Source organism: Odontesthes bonariensis, chromosome 5 (assembly GCF_027942865.1).
Source record: "Odontesthes bonariensis isolate fOdoBon6 chromosome 5, fOdoBon6.hap1, whole genome shotgun sequence".
Classification (NCBI taxonomy): Eukaryota; Metazoa; Chordata; class Actinopteri; order Atheriniformes; family Atherinopsidae; genus Odontesthes; species Odontesthes bonariensis.
The window spans coordinates 12,803,020-12,829,077 of record NC_134510.1 but is presented as its reverse complement, the minus strand read 5'-3'; the positions used below and the strand labels follow the sequence as shown (position 1 = coordinate 12,829,077).

The window sequence follows — 26,058 nt, the reverse complement described above, 5'->3', positions numbered from 1 at the left end:
AAATATTGGAGCCAAAGCCACAATGCGGAATGGGACATTTTCAGATTAACTGTGCAGTATAAATATTGGTAACCAGCTTTGTGTTTAAAAGTATTGGCAATTTGATAAGTTTTAACATTGCAAAAAAATCCATGACTCAAGTTTTTCCAAAACATTAATAGCTGTTATTCAAACCATACACTTAACATCTGCTTTCTGTTGGACTTTAGTTCAAAGAGTTCCTGGCTCTGAGGCTCTCCTTTTGGGACTGATGTTCCATTTATGTAGCCCCTGTTCTGATCACTACCCCGTCCCACTGATGCTTTGTGGTTCTGGCCTGTAGCTGGTAAAACATCTCATTAGATCACGCGTCTGATTGCTCTGATAAAAGCACTCTGCCTCTTACGTTAGATGGGATTGTGGGAAAAGGCCCTGGAAATGGGCCTGATCAAATGTTCTAGAGGAATCTGTGTTTTTTTTGTTTTTTTTTGTGGTCAATTATTTCACCAATTTGTCATCTGGTCTGTTATTTCGAGATACAGCCAGTTTGGGATCCAAGTCTTTTACATAGAAACCACAGAGGACATTGTGAAATGATGAGTGTATGTGTTCAGCGCCGACCTCTATTTATTCTGCATGTGAGCCTGCATATAATGCATTTAAACGTGTGTGTGCTTTCCCTCAGTGGAGCAGGTTCCAGTGGAGTCCTTCACCATCCCACTCTCGCAGGCTGAGATCGTACAGGAAGGAAGTGATGTCACTATGGTTGCCTGGGGGACCCAGGTAGGCGATTCACTCTGAGTGTGTCATATGAGTGATTTAAAGTTGACAATCTTTGGCTTATTTTCCATGACCACAGGAAGAAAGGAGCCGTGTCTCATCTTCATTAAATGATGTTTAATGCCACAGAGGCGAGCAGTGGATTAACTTTAAGTCATTCTCAAGCCCCCCATGTGTCTCAGCAAGGTCTCTCAGCTGGCAGCATGAGGCTGTATCTGCCTAGACATCTCCACAGCACTAATGCTTTTCCCGTCTCTTTATTGTGTTGACTCCACATGTCCGCTGCACACTTTCCATTGTCACCTTCCTTTTCACCAGAGAGATTTTATTTTCTACAACTTGGTATAAAAGAGCCTCTAACCCACTAGGAATCATCCACGACTTCTATTATTCCCAGCCTCCTTGTAAGGCTTATCCAGGGGTGTAATGCACCCACAGGTTGGCAGGGGGTCGGCGGGCACCGAGGGAAAACGTCTCCTTCAAAGCCTTTATTGGTGTTGAAAGGTGGATAGAGAAAAATGAAGATCAGGCAGAGAAGTGGAAAGCATGGTGCTCTCTTCTGAAAGGAAATTCTTTTTACAAACACCACCCCCCGTCGCTGTCAGACTATGGGCAGATAAGGGAAAAGAAAACGATTTGAACAGAATGGAGTAAAACGGGCACTGCTCAGTCTTGATCACCCACACAGAAGAAGTGTCTCCCAAACTTACTCATTTTAAATACCAAGGCTAAGGTTTAAAAGCTGGTCTCACTTGGACACGGCAGCAAAAAGTACAACAAAAGATTAATTGTTTTAATTGTCACTTAATAATCTCTCCTTTGTTTCTTATCCAGGATTAGACGTAACCCGCATAAAACAGAGAGCAGAGGATGTATTCTGAACAGAGCAAACTAGAAACGTCAGTAAATATAATGCTTTCCAGCAGAGCTAATTAAACAACATGCAATTAATGTAAAATATACTAGAAACAGCAGAATAATAAAGTTTTAGGCTATCCCCACACGGTTAAGTCAGTTCTTAGTAATATTATAGTCTGTCGGAATTGTTAAAAATGTTCCACAAAGTCTAAAGTCTGACCATCTTTCGAAGAAGAAGAAGCACTGTGGTGACCGTGATAACTAGCATGTTAAGGAAATGGCTGCAAAATGCAAATGAGTGGTCACAATCTGGCGTCATGCAGTGAAAATTAATGTTATACCTGTGGATTATCTGACTTGGACTGTAAATGGAGAATGACACAAGGCCATGAACTGATCCTGGGAAACACCACAAGAGATGGTCATGACTGTAGATGATTAGAGTTCTCCCGTTATGACAGAGAAAGATGATTACTAGTCACCTTAAACTTTGAGCTTAAATGTAAAGCAGATATATTGGTGAGTTCAGTTTTATATGAAAGCTTTCTTCCCTCCAACTGCCATTTTTCAGGTCCACGTGTTGAGAGAGGTGGCCAACATGGCTCAGGAGAAACTGGGAGTCTCCTGCGAGGTCATCGATCTTAGGACCATCCTGCCCTGGGATTCTGAAACTATTTGCAAGGTACCGGTGGCACGCACACATGCCGTCATAAGCCAAGCAGCTCGAATAAAATGTGCACCTAAAACAAAAACCAATGACTCGTTAGGTCTGGTTCTCACATATACTTTTATTTTTGAGGCATGAGTTTCTTACAAAGGAAGAAAGCCAATCGTTTTGTTTCTCATGGGAGAAGCAGTGTCCACATGTTGAATTCCTGAAGTATTACTTTGATACGTCTTCCCATTATTCAGATTGCCATTTGTCATTATTGATGTTGTTGATGTGAATCATCTTCCTGCTGTATCTGGGTTTATTTTGGTGTGGTATGAGGCAATGTTCTTCTGGACTGTGTGATTGTCTTTGGTGCTTGACAAACAGGATTCCTTCCACTATTGGTAAGAGTCCACTCCTAGTTTATGTTGTGTCAGCCTTTTGCACAAACCAGAATGAAATCATTATTCTGGGAGGCCTCTGAGAAAGCAGCCTGCTTTTCAGTGGGTCTTCCATCTTTATGTGCTTTGAAGCATGACACGAGACAGTTTGGGGAATAAGCACCGTCGAGATATTTTATTTTCCTGCGCACCATAGTTGTGTGTGTGTAGACTAAACCACTGGGAGACCAACTGGACGATGCAATGTCTTGAAGAGCTCTTTTGAAATAAAAAAGCAAAGGTGTGTGTTAAAGCAGAAGGTTTTGAGTCCTTTCCACACTGGAGTTGCTGCCTTTAAATGGCCCTTGATGCTTTTGCTTTCGTGCACCTGAATAGCCAGATATGATTGAATTCATTATCCAAGTCTCATACTACTTCAGTGACACATAGGACTTTGTTGCTGCCAAGCAAAATTTAATTTAATTGCCCATCTATTGGAACTGATGGCAAAGCGCAGTATTGTGCAGACTAACCAGCAGCTGGTTACAGATTGTTTGCTAAAGGGGAGCTTCTCAAGAGAATGTGGTATTTTTGTTAAGTAATGCCCCATTAAAACGGCATTAAATGAAATAGTGTGTTTACATGTTGCTTTGTAGGCCTGATGCCAGTCCTGCCTGTTCGAGCATGTCAACACCTTTCTTCGTCATTTCCTCCAATCAGATTTTCCTTAAACATCTGTCCAACTCATAACATCCAACCACAAACAGTCTGTCTTTCATAAAGTCAGTAAAGTCACTGTTGTATTACACTGATGAACTGGTATGCTTAGAGTTTGGGTGTGTGTGTGTGTGTGTGTGTGTGTGTGTGTGTGTGTGTGTGTGTGTAAGTAAGTAAGTAAAACGGCCTTTTAATCAAGCCATATTCATTCCTGTCCAGATCATGATTACAATCACCCAGACGGATGCTTTAGGAGTGTACGTTCAAGGTTTTTTATTTGATCTTTTAATTAATATTGAGTTCACGGGGCAAATATGGAATTCTGCACAATTCAGGGTGAAAACAATCCCGAGTAGCTCATGTACGACTTGTCATCATAAATTAACGTTGGTGGATTCAACACTAGTAAGATACACCAATGCGGTATATCTTGTTCCTTTGATGCATAATAGGAGCTGAAGGGATAACGCTGAGGCGACCTTTGGTTGTCCAAAGGTGGACGTGTCTCCTGTTGTTTATTGTAATGTTTGGCATGAGCTTCGGCTGTGTTGCTGCTCCTATTTTGCAGTCAAGCTACACAGGGAGACATTTTATCATTCAAAAGTAAGGTCTGTCAGTGGGCTTTTTGTGATGCCATTTGTCCCTGTTTTGCATATGATATAATGCTGAAGAGCTGAAACAGCTGATTGATTCATTGCGCCAACAGGATGGTACATTTTAATCTGTTAGATATGTGGATCTTCCATATTTCCAAATGTAAGAGTTTTTTCATCCTCTTCGATCTCCGTCATGATAAGATTTATAGATCTCCCTTTTGGAGTTCTGGCTGGATGAAACAAAAACATTTAACATGTGAATTTAGGTTCTGGGGAAATGTGATGTAGAAAAAATGATCGATCGATTCATTAACAAAAACATTTGGTCATTATATTTAGCCCAGCCACAGCAGCATATTTGGTTATGGTTGGTCAAACATAACAGTATAACTTGTATAACCCACAGGAGGACCCAAAAAACAACTCCGAAGCTTCATGTCCACTTTTCAGTAGCAATGAGAGACGCAAATGCATGAAATAAGAAACAGGGCCCTGTATGTCCTCAGTGACCCTGTACAGTAGGGCCCTAACTATTGGGTGCTGCTCTGGGCTGGCGTGACTTTAAACGTCTGAGAACCAGCAGAGCTGCAGCCACAGAACCGTTTTCTCACGCTGCATCCCACCAATTCAGAAACCAGTTTAAGTGGAATACCTACATACAGAACCGTTCTTGGTATGAAGTGGTGTTTATTTACAGAACCGATTAATCTGTCATTAACCTTTATGATGAGGAACAGTTGACACTTGAATATATCTACAAATAGTGAGATATTTTTGTGAACTGTTTGGTTTTTCTGTGTAAAAGCGTTGTTGGGTGCTGGTTCATACCCCAGAGCCCCCTAATTCAGAACCAATTGTGCAAAAGCACCAACTGTGTGCTGGGCTGGGGCAGGGGGCGGGGTTATGGAGAGCAACTAAACTGTTGGGACTGCCGTGTTTAAAAAAACGTCCAGAGCCAACGTAGCATCTAATCTGCTTAAATTAGGAGAAAACAAACAAAAAGAAAAACTGGGCTGCAACATGGATGTGATATGAGTTCAGCACTCCTCTCATTTTACTGCTTTTCACTATTTGATATTGCCAGTCACGTTTGTGAACAGCTGAACTTGTAAATTGTATTGGATCAGGGTCCCGATCAAGTCGTTTATTTGAGTGATCAAAATTGACTTGATTTCTGATCAAGTCTTGTTTTACGCCAGCCGCAACAATAGCGTGCAGTGTGAGGTAATTAGCACGTGGCTAATTAACATATCAGTACAGAGGTGCATAACCAGTGCTTTTTCTTAAGAGCAGTAGATACATTTTGTGTCATTCAATACGCACACAGGAAGCATTTCCCCATGTGATTAAAACAAATTCAGCTCACTGACATCACTGCATCAGTGGGAGATGCCTCCACCAGGAAATGATGTGAGCTGAGAACGCAGTAGCAGGGTCCAGTGAAGTGGGTGAAGCTTGTTCAGTGTCGGTATGCTTATTTTAGTTCATTTTAGAATTTCTGTTTTCAGATGTTTAAGTTGGACTTCTTCAATGGTCCAGTAAATCTAATCTTTAAAGTAAAGTATTATCTTTAAAGTATAAATCTCTTTAAAGTATTAAATAACTTTAGTATTAATCTAAATGGTTGACAATGATTGAAAATTCATGCTGCACTTTGCCAAACTGTGAAGAGCTTTCTGCGAAGACGTTTTCATTTCCGAAAAATTCCATATGGTTATTTTTGTAAAGGAAAATAATGTAGATTCAGATACAACAGAAAGATTTGAATAGTTCTTATGGTGTGTGGTTTGTAACTGCGTACTGTAGGAAAATGCAGGCATCAGATTTCCAGAAGCAGTGTCGGCTGACCCCGAATCCTCAATGACCCGTCGTGATCGTGATCAGGGGTTTCCTTGTAAACCTGTGTGTTTAATACTGTTTTAAAACATAAATTTACACAATGCGTAACATCATTTTAAATTATTAACGTAAATCTTTTATGGAACAACACACATCATCTTCCAACTACAGAAGAGAGAGCACAAGTGTGTCGACAAAGTGTGTTTGCAATATATGCAAACACACACACACGTTCCCCACACACACATACATGCTTCCCTTCATACAACACACAGTCTGCAAAGAGAACCAGTAGGCGGTTGTAAGATCCAATAAAAGATGAGATGGACTTTATATTTCCTGCATCAGGGGAAATTCACATATTATAGTGGAACGGTTAATTATAGAATACTCAAGACATATAAAAGATATATGCAATAAATACCTCTTTACTAAGAAGTTCTGGTTTCATTTTTTCAAAATGTGTATACAGTGGTAGAAAACTTAAACAAAAGTATATAAAGGTTACCTAAATTTGATTATAGTATTGAATTAAAATGACAACATTTGCCAGAAATAACTGTCACTGCTCTTTTACGCTCTGTGAAGTAATGTTAGGAAAGTGACTAGCTCATTTTAGCTAGTTAATTAGCCACGTCGCCTGCCTCTGTAACAGACCTGTCAGAGGCCATTTATTTTACCACGGCTAGCCACGCTAATGCTCGCAGCTGATTGCTAACATTCATTTCAAGACAGCCTTACCTTGAATTGGGCCAAAAGTGATGGGTGGCGCTCCCATTGATATGAAATCATATTTGAAGTATCACCTTCTCTGGCTGCCACTTTTCGTGAGCTACCTGTTATCTGCTCTGTGAATAAACAACGGAATTATTGAAACCTTTTGAGAAAGGTATTCTCTTGATTTTTGAGCCTGATGCTATTTTTAGCTTTAGCGCTGGACTAGTCAAGACTCATTGTGTCAACTTCTTAGTTCTAAAGAGATGTTGGGCTTCTCCGGCACACGCACACCTCTGTTGAACTGCTTATTAACTGGCCGTCACATTCAGAGAGTGTGCAGGTGGCCAGATAGTCTGCAGACACACATCCCGCTTCTGGAAGCCAATTCAAATCTTTCATGTCCTGTGAGTCACACTTACCTTGCGTATTTTTCAGTATGCATGTGTTTGTGTTCTGTGGTGAGCTGATTTATCCGTTGCCCGTGTGCTATTCTGGATGTATGAAATGAATAAAGAATGAAGTGTCTTTCACATTGGGAGATCATTAAGGCAGCACTTTCCTTTCCCCAGGGACTCATTCTGGCAGCCACCAGATATACTCAAGTCTAAATATAATCAGCCCTCTTGTTGACAAAAGGGCAACGTGGGCAGACATTGCTGTAGAACTATAGAAAAATTAGTTTTTTGAATTTTGTCTCACTGTCTAATGTGGTCAAGTGAATGTAGCAGTTATTCCTAAAGGGCTAAACAAAATGGCTGGTTTACCAGTCTGCCAGTCGCATGGCTCAGATGACATTCTGTGGAAACTCTTCCTGTCACGTTTGGCCAGACTGAAGATGCACATCTTATAAATGGGCTCCGTAATTCCTCTCTGAAAGGGTCGGTTTACTCTCTACAGTTTAATGCCTTTTATAGTTGTTTATATGGGACTTTGGCCATCATTACTTACACGAATACGCCTTTACTTGACTTGGCCAGTCAGGAGTAGAAAAGATTCTCTGTTGCTCCCATCTTTCTGTTAGTCTGTTGTCGGTGATTCAGCCTCATCCTCAGCTTTTCCAGACTTGCACTCTGGCCAGCCAAGAATCGGAGCGTCTTGCCCAGGCCAGTCATAATGCAGTCATCAGTTCATTATCTATGAGTGGAGATGGTGGTCCCCACAGCACCACACACAGGTCCTGATGGGCAGAAGCTCGTGCACCTGGGACACCATCACAACTTCCACAAGGGGTCTCTCTTTTCTTGTTTCTTTCAGCGGCTCTTTGCTCAACCTATCAAACGTCTGAAACAAAAACCCACTGCTATCAATTAGCTGATGTGGCCGAAATGAAGCGTTGCGTTTAAGGGAATGCCCCACCAAGGAGTTCCAGACTCCTTGTCTGCTTGACATCGAGAAAAGAGATTAAAAAAAAAAAGTCATATGAAAGTACCTGTTTTCTGTTTTAACAAACTCTGCTGGAAGCAAGCAAGACATGCCTCCTTTTCTTCCTCTTTTTCATGAATGTGTTCACAAATTAACTTTGATATATCTACAGATAGCAAAATAAACACGTTGCAGAAAAGATGCTCAGTGCCGGTGTGTAAGGGAAAGGGGTTGTGTTCTCACTGAGCCTAAACTCCAGTCCTGCCTGTCTCCGTCTCCTTTCATCTTCTTTTTCTTACTCAGTATTATTGGACTCGTCCAACTGTGTGATTTATTTTCTCAAGCACTGAGAACACGTAACTCAGGACACATCCTGTTGACGGGTCCGTGCTTGTCCACGACTTTGCAAGCCCCATCTCCTCCTATAAAACGCCTAAAGCGATACTCCGACTAGAAATCGCTCTCTTCACTGTCAAAGCCTTGCATTTCGTGTGGATTTTTTTCAGCTTGAATTCATTTGAGTTGCAACATATTCCAAAAAAAAAAATGTTTTGGCAGCCTGTTTGTGAAGTGCATTAAAAGCCTGTTCACATCACATGTGCTCGTTTGTATCACATGTATGTAGTTTATTTACAATTCTCTGCTGGTGGAGGCAACAAAAGAGCAAGTGTCCTTTAGGTTCGGGTAAAGCCGCAGGCTGGTTTTGTGTTAAGAATACAGAGGCTACATGACTTCCAGAGAGTGTCCTTGCACCACAGTGTGGCTTTGAACACATGGTCTACAAACACAAGGCGAAAGCATGTTTGTATGAAGACATTGACTTCACAAGAGAGGAGAGCCTCAGTGTCACTAAATTATTTTGGCCTGTAGGTCTCTGGTGTGGCTGGTGACAGTTTTCTCCAGCTCATTGTCTTCCCTTAAAGACTTGTAAACTTTCTCCCTCAGATGTATCTTGGCTTGCGGCTCAGCTGAAGTCTCTGTGACAGCAGCGCTGCCTGGATCTCAGCCCTCGTTGTGATGCAACCAGTTTGGCTGAACCTGCTCAACCCCAGACAACACACGCACGAGGGGTTAGCGGAGGACACTGCACGGGTGCATCACTGTCCCAAGACTCGGAGAATACATTTGTTATATCGGCCGCGAACAAAAGCAGAATTTACTGGATGGTCAACAGACGGGGGAGGTGGGGGGAGGGGTCTTTGGGAAGAATGTGCACCAGCAATTGTTCCGATTCTTGGAAGTGATGCGTGTTCTGTGTGCTCTTGACCCTGTACTGATAAGAGCGTCTTATCGAGGCTGCACTCATGACTCTCTCTTAATGGCTTGGAGCTGTAATGTGTGTCCCGAGTCAGACAGCAGGTAAACACAGAGTATGGAGGCAGCCGGGAGCCAGGCAGGTCCCGTACACTCGGCCATGTTTGTCATTCGCTCAGGTAGAAAGAAAAGGTTCAGGTAGAGCGTAAATGGACTCAGTGTTTTCATTTCAGTGTCAACTTCTTGTCAGCCAGACAAGCTGTCAGCTGTGATTGATGTTGTCCTTAATACCAGCCACCGTAATTATAACGCGTTGCGCAATCTGTCAGTTGAAATTACCTTAAAAAGACATTGCATGTTTGAACTGGGATTAAATTGTGTTAAATCAAGCGGTGTTACTTTGAGAATGTTTTAATATCTGCACGTAATCGAATCCGATCCCAGATCCTTCAGTTTTCTGATGACGCACCAAGAGAAACTCTGAACCCTAATTTTGATATTGATAAAGGGGGCCTGCTGAATGAGACAGCTTTCAGAGGAAACATCAAAGAAGCAACGTGAATGCACTGGTTTTTACCTCTAACCAACACATTTCAGCCATGTCTAAATGCCTGATTGTTACAATTAAAGTGGTTATGTTGGCTGTTAGACTGGCTTATTGTTTTTCTTGAGGGTCCAGACTGTTTAGCCACACCTGGCAGCAGCATTTTCAGCATTCTCAAGAATTTTGCTTCTTTCTCAAGAGACTTTAAACTCAGTTAACCTTTCTGCAACGTGAAGAATTGTCCGCTTGAGAAATTCAGCCTGATTTGTAAAGAATGTCGTTGTTGAAAAAAGTGATCAATTGATCGTTTTTTTTTACAAGAATGGGACACTTCTAAGTGGTAGGAAGTTTGCTAAAATAACACTCAGCAGCCTTGTTCTTGTATGATTTCTCAGATTTTGTGGAGTCTGTCCAACGAAGCCAGCTTCTGAACAATAACATGAACATTTGTTGAAGCAAGTCTGCTGGCAGGAGCTGGTTCTCCTAATCTGGCCGGTGCTTGCGTCCTATTAAGTTGTCAGTATAATGACGCTAAAACGCACCATTGAAAACACGTTCATTGTTTTTTTGAAGCATCAGATGCGTCTCCACTGTCTTAGTGATGATATGGAAACTGCTCACTTTTAACAAAGTTAATAAAAAGTCCTAATTGGAGCATCGCTTTTCATTTGAAGTAATTTGACACACGACCTTGTGCCAGCAGCGCACGCCGCCTCCTACGCACTTTGCATTTCCATGAAACTTCCAGTCGAAATTATGATCTATCCTTTTCGCTTGATTTCCCTTTTTGAAATATGAACCATGAGTTCATTATGTTAATCACGTTGAGCAGCCAGTCATGGCTACCAAAAGGTGGGCTCCAGATGGTGAGCCAGACCCAGACTGTTTTGAGGGCCTGGGCTTCCTCTGAATTTTAGACCTGTTGTTTGAGCAAGCAACAAGATTACAGGGAAAATGACCTGATACAAACTCCACGCCAGCACATGATCAGTTCAACAAGTTTTACTGATCCCTCTTTGAATTAGATTCTGACTTGATGTTTTTCTTCTGTTTTGAATATTTGATAATTGCAAATAAATAATAGGCAGCATGCACCAAAACTTGAGATGTGAAAGCAGTTAAAAGCAGACAAAAACCAAGTAAATCTTTCACAATAAAATGTGTTTTTCGTGCTGGCCCAAGGATATAATTCCTAAGACATTCCCCCCCCCCCCCCCCCCCCCCCAATCATACCCTTAGTAATAGCACAAAATTCAAAAGTTAGTGTCTAAAGGTCAAGAAATAGTTGAAATGCCTTGCTAATGAACTGTGTTGTAAAAGCCAGTCAGAGGTGCATTGAAAAGAGCAAATTTGTATAATCCAGTAAGAAGTGGATGTATGAAACGATGTGGGTGAAAAATGTTCTATTCCCACGCTCACGACCAACCGTCATGCTAGTTTGGTTTCGTTTGTCTTATGCAGTAATGTGACTCCAGAACTTTCTTCTGGGGCACTGTATTATTTTTCACTGGCAAACCATCGTCGAGGGAGAAACGCATGTCTGAACGAGACAGAATTAGGACTTCACTTTATAACTGTTTTTATATATTATTATATATATATTTTATTGACTAAATATCAATTTATTTATCTATGCTAATGCTATGAAATGTCAATAAATGCGTAAAATAGCCCCGTGTAAATCACCCAAGCTGTATGATTCAGTAGTTCTGCGGGCTTTCTGTAGATGTTTTCTACTCTTTATTTGGACATTTGTTGGTTTTTCACTCATTTTCTTTAATTAGTTAATTAATTTGTTTTTCCTTACATGCTTCATCTAAGGTTGGAACCTGGTGCTGGGTACCATTGGTAGCATCCATTTAGCAAGAGGCAGGGTGCACCCTGGATAGGATGCCAGTCCAACAATACAGAGAGAAATTAGACAAACAACCAAGGTTTCACCTATTAACCTTCCATTTGTGTCTTCTGACTGTGGGAGGAAGCCAGAGTACACACACATTCACAGGAAGAACGTGTAAACAATAAGATTCAAACTTGGAAATCTTTTTGCTGTGAAGCAAAGGCGCTAAACACCACACCGCCGTGCACTCGTTTTCTTTTCCCGACCATTTTTGAAGGAATTACCGATTTTTTTTCTTTTTTATTTACTTTTTTTAACACTGACTTCATCATTTAAGCATTAAAGAAAGCACCTAAATCCACCGATGAATGAGTGTATTCAGACAACTTTGCAGAGAGCTATTTTTGAATTTTTAACCGTAGCAGCCGGTCCCAAAGACACAGTTTGTTCCCTTTTCTTTAACTGCAGCAACAAACAAATGCCAAATACAGTTTGACAGACATAAAACAGTATTTTGGACAAACCACAAACAAAGTGATTCACACAGAGCTTTTAGCTGAAAACTCAACTCCTTGACCTGGAGACGAGCGAGAGATGGGGCAGGCAGCCTGCTGCCTATTAGCACACAGACAGACCGGACTCATGCCTCTGCTTCCCTTCAGCCGAGGGGCCTCAGCCAATATCTGCTCCCTGGCTAATCACGACACTCTTAATGTCTTTGGCTCGCTGTCACACTCACACTGGAAACAATCAAAGTAGAAGATAATGACAGGCAGAGTGGCCAAAGGTTCGGGCCCCATATTCTTATTATTGCAGCCCAAGTCTGCAATTACAATGTTAACACAGCTCTGCGGACCCAACAAGCAGGACTTAGTGGAGTGGGGGTAGTGGGGGGGTCATACGTTCTTTTTTTGGCGGGTGTGTGTCATTACAGTGTCATGTGCCGTGCTGCACAAGGGTTTCAGCAGTTAGATCAGTGGAAAATTACTCATGCTTGTGTTTTTAGAGATGGATCCAGCTTCTTTCTCTCTGAAAGTGGGCTGAAACGCAACACAAAAGAAGAAACCCTCGACCAACCCTTCAGCTCACTGCATTTGGTTAATTTATCTAAGTTAGATGTCTACATCCAAAAATGTTGGGTTAATGAAGAGCTTGTGGTTTATCAGATATTTTGCAAGTATAGTAATCGCTCCCACTTGTCCTCTCTAGTTCCCCCACGTGTTACTGTTCCTGACCGCTTTTCCATTCTTCTCTCTGGCAGGAGCCAGTGCTCACATTCCACAGCTAGGCACTGGATATTTCTCAAATTCCTCTGTTTCACTCATCAAAGGAATGTGGCTTTTAAATCAGGCAACTTCACCTATAGGAGCATTGAAAAAGCATGTATATTCCAAGTTTTTAAGACAAATTTTGAATATGGGCCTTGGTTGTTCCTCAGCCAGTTATTACCACAGTACATCAGACTGCATCACTCTACCCATGCTGCCTCATATACAAAATAGTCTCACAAACATGGAATTAACTGTCACACTGTGCAAGTGGGTGCAAAAGTCCCAACTGAGGAAGCGAAATAGCACATTTTCTGTTTTGGTTTTCCTGGGCTCTTATAATTGGCTAAATTTGACATTGGTACCAGATAATAATAGCAACAATTATAAAGGCAGCGACAATTTAGTCGTGAAACAACCCCCTATAAACAAACTTAAAGCCCGCCGTAAAAGAAAACGGCACTTTGAATTGGAAGCGCTTTTTCTACTTTGGGCCAGGTCATCGATTTTTCCACTTGAGAAAACAGTTTAGTTTAGGAACCTTGGCCTGCGGTTTGGGCAGATTGAGATCATTGAGGTCAGCCTGTTGGCCGATAACGGGACCAAACGGAAAACGCAGAGGGTCTACAGTCACATGAACAGACATCCATCCAAGTTCCAAGTTAGTTATATAAGCAGAAACCAAACCCAAAAAAAAATCTAGGTTTTCCTAATTTTTTGTTTTGTTTTGTTTTTGTTTTCTTTTATTTCACAATATCTCTGTGGAAGAACATGATTTATTTTGTCTTAATATTTCAAACACATGTGGAAATTGGGTCCCATCCATTAATTCTCTGGATCCCTGCTTTATGCTGATTTTGGGTGGGGGTCTGCAGCCTGTTTCTGCTGACATTTGACAAAATTTGTCAGGATATGCCCTGGACGGCATTAATTATTCAAACTGTTTCACATTTGGTGAAAATCACCATCTGGTGTATTTTCTTTCATATGTTATAAGACATAAGAGTGAAATAAGCAGTGAAACTGTGGTGAACATTTCCACTGTGGAAGCTTCAGCACCCCAAAACTTGTAGATAAAGCATTCTTATAATGTAAGAAACCTAAGGATCCAGTTCTGTCACCGTGTGAGGTGGATCTAACTCTTCAGGGCTGGTAATCTGGAAAACATGGTAGCTAAAATCATCAGCAACTTATTTATCAGCTGTGTGCTAACAGTCAAAACAGATAGCTCATATTCCGAGGATTGCAGTTGCTTCATTTCAGCTCAATGCAAGAGGCTCTGCTGTTGTTTTGCTGCTCTCTTCCTTGTTGCTTGCTTTCCTTGTTGTGAAAACATCATTTACTCTCCTGCCACCACAGCCTGGTGCTAGTAGAGCTTGAATGGTGTTTGCTGTTGATTATAATGATTTTATTTATAGATTTTAAATCGATGAAACACGAACATAATTGGATTGAAGTACTTATTTTTGTACTTGCATTGTGAACACAGGGGCAGATTTTATTTATTTCCCAAGGTTGATAGGTATAATGGTGGATGTTATTGCATTAATGAAATGCTTTTTTTTTCTGTGGAAAATAATTTCCCAATCATGGGTGAACTAAACAAAGTGGACGAGTGAAGGTCGTGAAAGAAAAACAAAAAGCCTGGATTATGAGAATATTTGGGAAATAATCAGACAGAGATGCATTTTGTGATGAGTCAAATAATCCATTAATTAACCATCTGTTTCCTATTTTAAAGAAGAAAAAAGGCAAGACTGTTGACCTGACATTAGGAGTTATGCAACAGTCGTTTCCATTCTGAGACTATAGCATTGAAATGCACCGTACAGTGTGTTCTTGTCATTCCATTCACTGCTTGAAGTATCATAATGATAAGTTGGTTGCATGGCCTCCCCAGAAAGTTCACTGTAGACTGCAGCGTTCTCCTCACAGTGCCTGACGTTTTGCATTTAACATGGTTTCCATCCTAAGTCATATATTCCAGTCGATTTGCTTCAAATACCATATAATTTCCTTTTATGCAGGTTATCCTGCTGCGAAAAAACCCCTTCTTACAACACGTAGTCAGGTTGTTACATCCGCAGAAACCACCTCTGTCTTATGTTATACATGACTTTATAGAGGCTTTAAAGATTGTTTATTGATTTTTACTGCCTTTCTGTCTGCTCCTACTGTCGTCCAGTTGGACGTACACTGTTGCGTGCATGTGAACACACTGATGCTCAGTCAGTGTTGCACTGTGGCTGCAGAGAAGTAAGGCTCTGTGTGTGTGTGTGTGTGTGTGTGTGTGCATGCGTGCGTGCGTGCGTGCGTGCGTGCGTGCGTGCGTGCGCGCGCACTTCAGGGAGTAATTGAGTTGAATTTGCTTTAATGGGTCTTTATGGGATGTTTGGAATTATTTCTGTCTGAGGTCTCCTGGCATTGTGGCTCCGCTGGAGGATTGCTTGGCTTTCTGCCCAGTGCCAGAGCTGTTTTACACTTTCTCCTGTGCTCTCACCCCACCTCCTCTCCCTTTTTCTGGTTCTCACTCTCCCTCTTTCTGTCGTGACAGAACGCGAGTGTGTTTTTATGGCTCCGAAAAGGGTGAGCAAGTGTTTGTGTCCACCCCCCCCCCTCCTTCCCTGCTGCCCTCCTAGCTCCGTTTGCCAAGCAGTCACCCCTCTATGCTAATCGCAGAGTGCCACTTTAAAGGCCCCAGTGAGTAGTTCAGCCTCGTCCCGACTCTCATTTGTCACGGAGAACACATGGCGGCGCATGAGTTAGGACCCTGCGGTGGTCGCGCAATTACAGGGTCGGCGGAAGGCAGCAAAGCCAAGTGGATTCAGTGGCAAGGATGACTCCGCGGTGGCGGCTCTGAACTAAACATTCTTTAACTGTCATGTTTTGACGGACGGCCTGAGGGAAGAGCAGGCACATTATATGGGAAGACGGGGAGTCACTGTCTTTTTTTTGTATGCGGTTGGCGTACAGTACAAGCGCAGCAGAATTTGTTTTTGTCATCAGTGCTATTTTTAAATGGTTCTCAACCAATTCAGCGTTGTAAAAACACAGACCCAACAAATAAGTTCAGGCAATTTCCGCTGGAAAGAGTCCTACATATATTTTAGGAGCACATTATGTGATCCCGCACCAATCAAACTGCACCCCAGTTCAGCTTCAACTATGGACTGTTTTTATTCATATCTCTTGCACTATGTCCTTGTAGTTTAAGTCGTTGCTCTGCTCTCAAAACATACTTTTTGAAACATGTTAGTGCCTTATTTTTTTCTTTATACATGGGTCTCATGCATTCCCATGCATATGTGGCTGTGTGATGTGTTCTTATGCCTTTGTGGGGCCCTCCGTCTTAGCCTCTGAGGCCATGCCAGGTCATTGCACGCCAGCCTCCCAAGTGGAGAGGCCAAACAATGGGGTGGAGCGTCGTGGCTGAGAAAACGGGCTTCGTGAAAAAGAAATTGGGACAAACTGATCTACCAAGGGATGCATTGGGGGGACACGAGAAAAAGTGGGTGAGAAAGATGAGACTAGCCACGGCAGGAGGGAGCACGATGGAGGAAGAGACGGATCCAAGGAGCCGAAGCAGAGGACGAGCTCCACGCTGCTCATTAGGTTTGGGTGTGTATGGGAACGGCAGTAAACATGACATTTCAGCTGCAGCCAGTGGAACGACTCCGGCATCAAATAACAGCCCTGCACTACAATGAGTAGTAAAGCTGTAGCCACCAGAGCTGTCGCCCAGCCCAACTACCATCAGCCGCCACCAACCAGGAGCCCTGGATCTGACTCGGAGCCAGGGACAGGCCATGGAGCAGGATTTCTCAAACTAGCATAAACTACATAAGTTGGATTCTCACTGATAAATAATTCTGATATTTCCCAGCTAGAAAAAAAGTTCCTCAAGCACTTTACTGTGTTACTAAATAGAACATACACTGAGGTTATTTTATCTTCCCATTGGCAAGCGCCCACCCTCCACTGAAATTAAACATGTGTCACTGAGTTGATGCCACAGTTTCCTAGCTGGCACTTAAATCAGGCAAGGCTCCGGGTGTGTGTATCTTTATTTTGTCATGTAATTATTGTCTGGGAAAACTCTTGTAGTAAATGATAAGTCTACTCATTTATAGCCTGCCTTTCTTGGAGACGGTTGGTTTTTCTCAGATGTGAGGCGACGTTTGGAAAGATTTAGAACTGCTTTTACACTGCTTAAATATACTGTGTACTATAGCACAGCAGAATGTGGAAAAGCTGATAAAAGATAAAAATAAATAAAAAATGATGAGTTTGAACAAAAAAGTCTTTTTCCATCTTTAATTTTCTGTCATATTCATTCATTTCAATTTGGTATCACTTAACATGAACTTGTTGTTTTGCACTTGAGGTTCCTTTTCCTCTGGGTGTTCTAAAGCGTGGTGTCCCTTTGTAGGCTGCCAACATTTTCCACTACCAGTGTCCACATTTACATCGGCGCTGCATACTCTTTCACCGCTCTTATTTTGGTAAGAAAGTCCTGTTTGATTGGCTGCACATGACTCAATAATAAACTCATCAGGCACATGTCCACGGTGTAACCGTAACACAAAGATCCCCCTGCCAGCATTTATTCCTGAGGTTATATCGAAAGATTTATGACATGCTGAACCGCCGTTCCCTCACTGACTGCATATAATTTCCCTCCTTGGATGCGTCTAACTGATCATCTTCTTACACGGTCCGGTGTACTTCCTCTGACACCACAGCTGTCTTAAAAGTAGCAGCTTTGCCCCCCTGGTTCGAGTTCCACTTTTGTCGACATGAAAGGTGGCTGTCATGGGCAAATAAGAGGACTGGATGACTTTAGAAAGTAGGTTGAAACCGCATGATGAGAGTGGATGGCTCTGTCTCTTGGAAGCCTGTCCAGCGACCGGAAGCAACTGGGTTGAAGGCTGCAGCCACAATTACTGTGTTGAAGCCGGAGTGTTGTTGCAGTCTCCTGTCAGATGTAAAAACGGCCGAATCTACGTGTGTTCCTTGTTGATGTGTGTTGATATTAACCTCGGGCAGTGTGGTGAGTTCAGTCAGATGGGCAACTGAAGTTCCAGAAAATTCAACGAAGGGTTAGACCCTGCAATGCACAAAAAGTAGTGAAAGAGCCAAAAGCTCCATCTCAGACTCTACAGGCCTCAGTTAGCATGTTAAATGTTAAAGTTCATGACAGCACAGTTAGAAAAAGACTGACCAAGTATGGCGTGTTTGGAAGTGTTGCCAGTAGAAAGCCTCTTGTCTCTAAAAAGAACATGGCAGCACGGCTTTGCAAAGTTGTAGCTGAACAAACCGCAAGGCTTCTGGAACAATGTTCTTTGGACAGATGAGAACAAAGCGGAGCTGGTTGGTCATAATGCACAGCAGCACGTTTAACAAAAACCCAGCACAGCATATAAAAAACACTGCATGCCAACTGTCAAGCACGGTGGTGGAGGGCTGACGATTTGGGGTTGTTTAGCAGCCACGTGACCAAATCCTAACAACAGAATGACTGAAAAAGAAAAGAATCAAGGTGTTGCAAACAGTCAAAAGTCCACAACTAAAATGAAATTGAATTGCAGTGGTGGGAACTTTGGAGAGATGTGCTCTAAACCTCAACATCATGAAGAAGAGTGGGCCAAAATTCCTCCACCACCATGACAGACTTATTATGTCATACAATAAATTATTACTTCAGGTTATTTCTGCTAAAGGTGGCACTACCAACTTTTGTGTCATGGTGTGTTCTTAGTTTTTCCTGCGCTATGTCTATATTTTGGCTTGGTTTGTGTCAAATGAATAATAAGAGTGTAGTATGTGTTGCTCTTCATCCATCCATCCACCCGTTTTATTATTACCAATCAGAGGATTCATCTGAATAACGTTGTCGTTCTTTTTAATTTTCCTCCCATGTTTTATTCGTACAGGAATTTAGAATATGGTTCAATAAAGGCAGTGATGGCGGTCCCAGCTTGGGTTTCTGATATCAGCTGTGACTGTTTATTCCACACAACAGGAGGCCTTTCTCTGTGGCCGCACTCGGTGTCACAGCGAATGAAATTTAAACACAGCAACTCCCCTGAAAATGTCTTCAGAATGAGCCAAGGAGGTACTTTGACTCAACCCATCCAGACACGATGCAGCACCTGCATCCTTTTACTTTTTTATATTCATTTATATCAGAGGAAGGTCGATTACTAAGAACAAGATCTGAAGGTTTCACCTCTGAAATGCCGTTTTTTTTTTTATATATATCTTCCTGGTTTCTTCATCGGCTGACAAGTGAAAGGTTTTTTAGCGGAGAGTTGGAGGTTTTCCAGTAAACTCACAGGTTTTTCTTTTTTTTTTTAAAGAAAAAAAACGTGGATTTGAATGGATTAAGCAGGACTTGGCCTGATCATGTCCACCGGGAAGAATCTGAACCAAAAATAATAAATCAGAACCAACACTAATGCTGTGCAGATAAGCTAGACACGTCCAGCAAGTCAAGCTTAGACAGTAACACTAAACTATGCAGGAATCTTTTTTGTCTCATAAACCAGAGTGTGGCAGGTCATTCACAAGGCAGTATATAATGTGATCAGCACAACCGCAGAGGGAAGATGTCATCATTTTTTTCTTTTTTGCAGATTTGAACCTCAGTACCTACTGTACCAGTGCACCCGCTGCCTCCCTGCTTTCCCCGACATTACCACATTTTGCCATTTTTCTAGCATAATGTCATTTCATGCACTGGCACGCAGCTACTTCTAGAGTGGCCTGAATTAAGTAAGCTTGCTCCAGATTGCGGCCACTTTGTGTGTAACTATAGCTTGTTTTTGAGGATGTGGGGCTCAAGTACAAGTTTATTAAATAGGTCGCAGGTTTCCCCCAGCCCCCGGAGTCTGAAATTCTATGCCGTGATATTGTAAAAACAACGGCAGACTCCTTTTGTGCCCAAAGCATGGGAAGAATGCACTCCTGATGCAGCAGTGACGGGTGTCCCCTCAGGGAGAAGGCCGATGGGTAAATCTGGGCAATGCTGTAGTCTCAGTGTAAATTGGATGTTAACAGTCTTTGTGTACATGTTTGCATAAGATGAGGAATGGGTTCAGCATCGGGGCGGGGTAGAAGATTGGGCAGCAGCTCTGTTTATTCACCAGACCTGCGTGAGTCAAACCTAACAGTAACATGTCACATCAAGACATCGCCCAGCTCGCAGCTCACCGCTTGATTCCACCTCACGGTGTAGATTGCCAACTGTTGTTATTAACTTCCACATTCCTGAAGACGGTGTCATATAATCAGTAAAAATTGACCGAACTCATTCAACTCTGCCTCAGTTTTGGCCTGAGTGGTGGGTTTAGTTTTACTGCTCCAATGTTACATTAAGAATGTCCGCATTTTTCCAAAAGGCTAACTCATGGCATGTTAGCCTTACTGACACAGTACGGACTCATTTAGCCTCTGGTGCTAGTAAGTGATAGTGGCACTGTTAGCCACAGTTATTTAGTGCTTCACAGCCAAGCCTGTGACCTCAGCAGCTTAAACATTTGTCTGTTTAGCATCAGGATGAAGTCCGAGAAAGTATATCTGTGTGTGTGTTCTGTAGTTGGTCTGGTGGTTTGGTTTGTGGCTTTGAGGGATGGAGGTATGGGATGCTCACCCAGCTGTGCTGAAACGAAGTCTATATTGTGTATCGCTGTTATTTCAGCGGAACATGGAGATCCCACAGTTGCTATTACCGCCAATACATTTGTTTTAAAGACAGCTGAAACAAAAATGCAGACAGCACTATCATTGTCACCATGGGCACCATATGCAGAGTATCAAGAGGTTTCTTTCTTAAGGTGTCAAGCGAAGTTGATGGCAATTTAAATCACAAGTTTATTTTATTTTGTAATCTTTGGAAATTTTAGACAAATTAAAGCATTTTTATTTAAATGTGGTCAGTTTAAAGAACAGAAAACCTTCAGAGGGGCATGTCGGATGTTTGCTGACAGAACAGAGGCTGTTAAATTGTTAGTTTGAGGATGGTTCCAGGTTTCAGAATAATTGTGAATTAAAAGTACATTCCAGCCACAAGCACCTAGAACTCAAACAGCCCGCAGATTTTTTCAGAGACCTAAAAGATGATATCACTGCAGGACTTTTGCATTTCCACTGAGGTCTGATATAAATTGGGGAAATTAGGACAATTGGAGTGTTGAGAGTTCAAATTGTGAGTGCAATAAGTGAGTGGCACAAAGACTATGTGTTGGGTAAGTGTATACAGCAGTGTCCATCCAGGAGATGATCCATCTAACAAAGTATAAAGTAAATAATCATAATAATATCAGTGCTAAGGACAATTACAATTTTGCCAAAAAGCATATAGCCCGTTTATGATGCACTATAATTGGAGTCAGAAGCTGCAGCATCGAGTACTCCATCTTTAAAATCCCAATCTCCACACTCATGGACTCAGAGAAGCAATTGTTGCTACGACAACTGGATAGAGGGAGGAAAAGGTTTGCTGAAGTTGCAGAGAACAGACATAGCTTTGGTCTGGACTGGTAGCCAGTGGATAAGATTATAGTTTAGTATTGGTTTTATGCTGTGGTAGATAACGGGTGGGGCGGAGGCATCCTTCTGCTGTAATGTTAGGTTACAGAAAACCCAGATACAAATGCCTGGGAGGCGGAGACCTCTAATGCCCATGATTGTCCAGTTGGCCCTTTGTACCAGCCTAAATCAGCCCTTCAGCTCGTAGTTTTGTGTCATATTCATTTTACGCGAGAGCACACGCACGCATGCACGCATGCACACACACACACAAACACACACACACATACAGCCAGACACAAATGCACCCTGAGGGAAGTCGGCAGATATAGCACACCGCAGAGGGCAGCATGTGAACCACTCTGACTTAGTAACACCCGTCTCCAGGCCCACATTCTGGCCCGAGTGGCACCTCCAGTAGTTCAGTTCTCACCTCAGCAGGGTATATCATAGTGCCATAACTTACAATGACCTTTTATGAGCAAGTGCAAACGTATGTTGGTACAATCGTCCCGCCCATGTTATGTACCAGTTTGCCACTTTGCCCCATCACTTGGGATAGAATATGGTGGTTAAATGTTGTGCATTTTACATAAAGTGTTCTCAGTTGAAATTCCAATTATCTGACTGTGTTTAGGGATTTATTGCTTATATATTCTGTTTCTTTGTTTTTCAGTCAGTGGTGAAAACTGGACGTTTGCTCGTCAGTCATGAGGCACCGATAACAGGAGGTTTTGCTGCTGAGATCAGCTCTACAGTACAGGTGAGTGTATGCTTTCACTGCACTTAGTGGACAGCGTGAGTGTATATGTGTCTTGTGTTTCGAACATGCAGTATTTGATTGGATTTTATTGGCATCTTCAGCTCCCAGGGGGTAGGATGTGTCCATCAAAGATTCTGGTTGCATTAAAGGGTAAACGGACTGTACTTGTGTGGCGTTTTTTCCAGTCTAGTCGACCACAACAAGCTACACAGTGTTGTTTTTCTCTCTCACACACATTCACACACCGATAGACGCATTGGAGGCAACATGGGGTTCGGCTCGTTGTCCAAGAACACTTCTCCATGTGGTCCAGGAATCAAACTGCTGACGTTCTTCCTGAGTTGCAACCATGTTAGTTGGCTACGGTTTTGTCTATAAAAGTTGTACTTTGTGAGAAAGCTCAATTAGGCCCTCACTGAATGCCCCAGAGCAATGGTTTTAGACTGTGAGAAGACAGACTTAAGGCAGAGATGATCTGTAAAGAAATCATAAGTTTTTATATATTTTTCTTGGCAATATCGTTGTTTCCAATTCCCACTGTGAACCAATCTTTACCCAATAAGCTTAGGGTTGTGTAACATTTGGAATACGTGTTTATTTTCCATAAAATATTCCATTTTTGTCTTTGAATTCTGATCATCAGCCCTAAAAGGTTTTACCAGATATTACTTTTGTCTGGACGCTGTAGCTGAGTCAAGCCACTGATGACAAATTCTGAGCTAAATGTCATTCATGGCCGGATGAAAAGTCCTCCCTTTCCCATCCTAATTGCATCAGCTTTTGCGTGGTGAGGTGATTATCTTTTCTTTAGTATGGGGAACTTTTCTTACTGTTGTAGTGAGAACCACTCGACCCTCAATGAGCAATTTGCCTCTCAACGATGACAACTCTCCCCTTTATGTTTGCTTCCTCAGCAGTCATCCCACTGATTGTGTGCGAAACACAGTTTGTGTTACCTCTCGCAGTTCCCTTGTTGATGCGCATGAGTTGGAGCTGTCAAATCAATGAATCGATCCGCTCCTCGTTTACTGTCAGTTAAATGTTGCTTTCTCCCCATTTCTGAAGGCTTTTAATGGCCAGTGAGTCATCCTTCTCATTTCCGTGTTTTATACATCTTGCACGGGTAATGTAGGTTGTTGGGTGTTTTCACTGACTGCGCTGATGGAAGTAACGTGCAGTTTCCAAACGACTTCAGTCCGTTTGGGTGCTTTTGCCGGTAAGTAAATCTGTAGAATTACTGAGTCGTGCTTTAACAGGTTGCAGCTTGACCTCCAGCCCTCAGTCACATTGTTAAACCCTGCATTATTTTATAGAAGGGCCTACCAAGGGGAATGTGATATGCTTGTATGAGGCACACAAAGAGGCTTTCTCACAAATAAAAGGTATGATTGCCCACAGTGGTGTCTGGTATTCGATAGTAGATTCCTGGTGCCATTAAAACCTCTCGAGCATATGGCATGACAGCAATGAAAAAGCATCTGCTTTACCTTACAAAGCTGAGGCCTTGTGTCAGTAGAGACCAGATGAATCCTCATGCCGAAATCTGTTTCAAACTTTCCTGAGTAAGATGCCTTTCTTAGTTACTCTCTTTTTATACCAAAGCTTGGTGTCTTTAGATAATTATTTTTTTCCTAACTTGGGTAACCTACTAAAACAAGCCATTTCAGTTGCGTGTAGCAGTTGGTTTACCATTAGTGCTTTGGGGTTTAGAACTTTCCAGTCCAGTTAAGCTTTACCTCCCAGAAGACAGGCATGTCACTACCACAACAACATAAATGAATGGCATTACACTGCATCCTACAGGCTGCCTCTGATTATCTGAACTTCAGGCTAGTTGACTACTTTTGACTGGATTGCAGAAAGCAGCCCCACTACGTGGGACAGAAAATAAGCTTCCAGGTGTTTTAACAGGTAATTATTAGCAGCACAGCTCGGAGCATCACCGCCACTGTTGCAAGTTTCTTATTAGATCCTTGCTTCCAGTCTTCCCAATTCTCCATACATCTTTTCAGTTCACTGGTACTTTGGACTCCTGCGTCCTTCTTGAGTATGTCCACATATGTTAGTGTGGGACGTCCTCTTAACCGGCACCCACGTGATGGTTCCCACAGCACTAGTTTGCTGGCTGGCAGTTCTGGGTTTCGGCAGACAGTAAATCACACCAATATGTAATGCAGACCCTTACACTGAACTGAAGTTAAACTGGAACAGATGAACTGGGTGTTTTGTATAGATGAAACATTTTTGACATCTGCAGAAAAAACATTCAATGACAGGGGCAGGAAGGTCACGAGGAAAAGATAAGCTGGTTGTGAAGTCAGTCTGACCTGTTGTCTAGGTGCCCTGTGTAAACCTCTGTCTGTTGTTTCTGGAGAGTGTTAAACTATTACTTATCTAACTCGGGCCAGGACACTCACAGGAAGATCTCTTGATTGATTTGAATGTATCTTTTGTATGAAGAACAGAAGAGAGTTTGGTAGGCCTGGGCAGGTTTCCCATTTCAGGCTTTGGCTGCAGCTGTCAAGCTTTAATAATGTGTCACTGACTCATCCTTTCTTCTGTGTTTGAAGGATACGGTGAGGAAAGAGAAGGGCGTACAGAGATGTGGCTTAAAACAATGCTATAGTGGGCCTCAGGGATGCACGGAGAGAAACGGTGGATAAGCTTGTTTGGTTTACCCAAACCACTTCAGACACGAGTAAAGTAGATTCAGATTTGAAAAACTTTACTTCTTTGACTGAACATTAAGTTTTCTGGGGAAGTTAACAATGTTTTTCCTTTCATTTTTGGAAAACTAGTATATTACTTAATAATTGTTACTAACGTCTTCTGCAACAATTATTGGTTCCTTAAAGCAATTGGAAAAAAATAACAACATGCCCAACAAACAAATGATAAATCTGCTTTTTATTTTATTTATTTATTTATTTTAAAACTGCGCCCAGTTGTTGAGGTGAGCTTCTTGATGGGTTATCTTTTCAGATCATGCTGTGGTTATGAAATCAGGATTTTATTAGAGCAGAGCGACTGTCTGGAAGTTATGAGTTGACACAGTCTAATAGGCTGACTTTCAATCACAATTTCTTACAGAATCAGTTGTCTGACAAAAGGAACAGAAATACACTATATTGCCAAAAGTATTCGCTCATCTGCCTTTACACACGTATGAACTTAAGTGACATCCCATTCTGAATCCATAGGGTTTAATATGACATCGGCCCACCCTTTGCAGCTATAACGGCTGCAACTCTCCTGGGCAAACTTTCCACAAGGTTTAGGAGTGTGTTTATAGGAATTTTTTGCAATTCTTACCAGTGGCAGCGTGCTTTAAAACACTGCATCCAACGCTTTGCATTGCACTTAGTGATGTATGGCTTGGATGCAGCTGCTCAGCCATGGAAACCCATTCCATGGAGCTCTCTTCACACTGTTCTTGAGCTAATCTGAAGGCCACATGAAGTTTGGAGGTCTGTAACGACTGACTCTGCAGAAAGTTGGCGACCTCTGCTTCTCAGCATCCGCTGACCCCACTGTCATTTTACATGGCTTACCACTTTGTGGCTGAGTTGCTGTCATTCCCAATCGCTTGCACTTTGTTATAATAGCACTGACAGTAGACTGGAATATTTAGTTGCGAGGAAATTTTCCCGACTGCACTTGTTGCACAGGTGGCATCCTATCACGGTACCACACTGGAATTCACTGAGCTCCTGAGAGCAACCCATTCTTTCACAAATGTTTGTAGAAGCAGTCTGCATGCCTAGGTGCTTGAATTTATACACCTGTGGCCATGGAAGTGATTGGAACACCGGAATTTAACTATTTGAATGGGTGAGTGAATACTTTTGGTATCATAGTGTATGTAAAGAAGAGCAGCTTTGTTGGGACTATGATTTTATTAGTATACACTCTTTACTGTTCTTATGAAAAAAAACACATGCAGCGCTAAAACAAGGTAAAACCATATTATCTGCCTGTGT

The 26,058-nt window shown here is 42.1% G+C and overlaps 1 protein-coding gene across 1 annotated transcript in view; it reads left to right on the top strand.

The window, feature by feature from the left end:
- bckdhb (branched chain keto acid dehydrogenase E1 subunit beta) overlaps positions 1-26,058 on the top strand; it is a 54,907-nt gene that overhangs the window by 16,768 nt on the left and 12,081 nt on the right. The window contains exons 7-9 of the mRNA XM_075464910.1: positions 665-762; positions 2,189-2,299; positions 21,992-22,078. Of these exons, the coding sequence (XP_075321025.1) occupies positions 665-762; positions 2,189-2,299; positions 21,992-22,078 (296 nt within the window). The remainder of the gene's footprint in view (positions 1-664; positions 763-2,188; positions 2,300-21,991; positions 22,079-26,058) is intronic.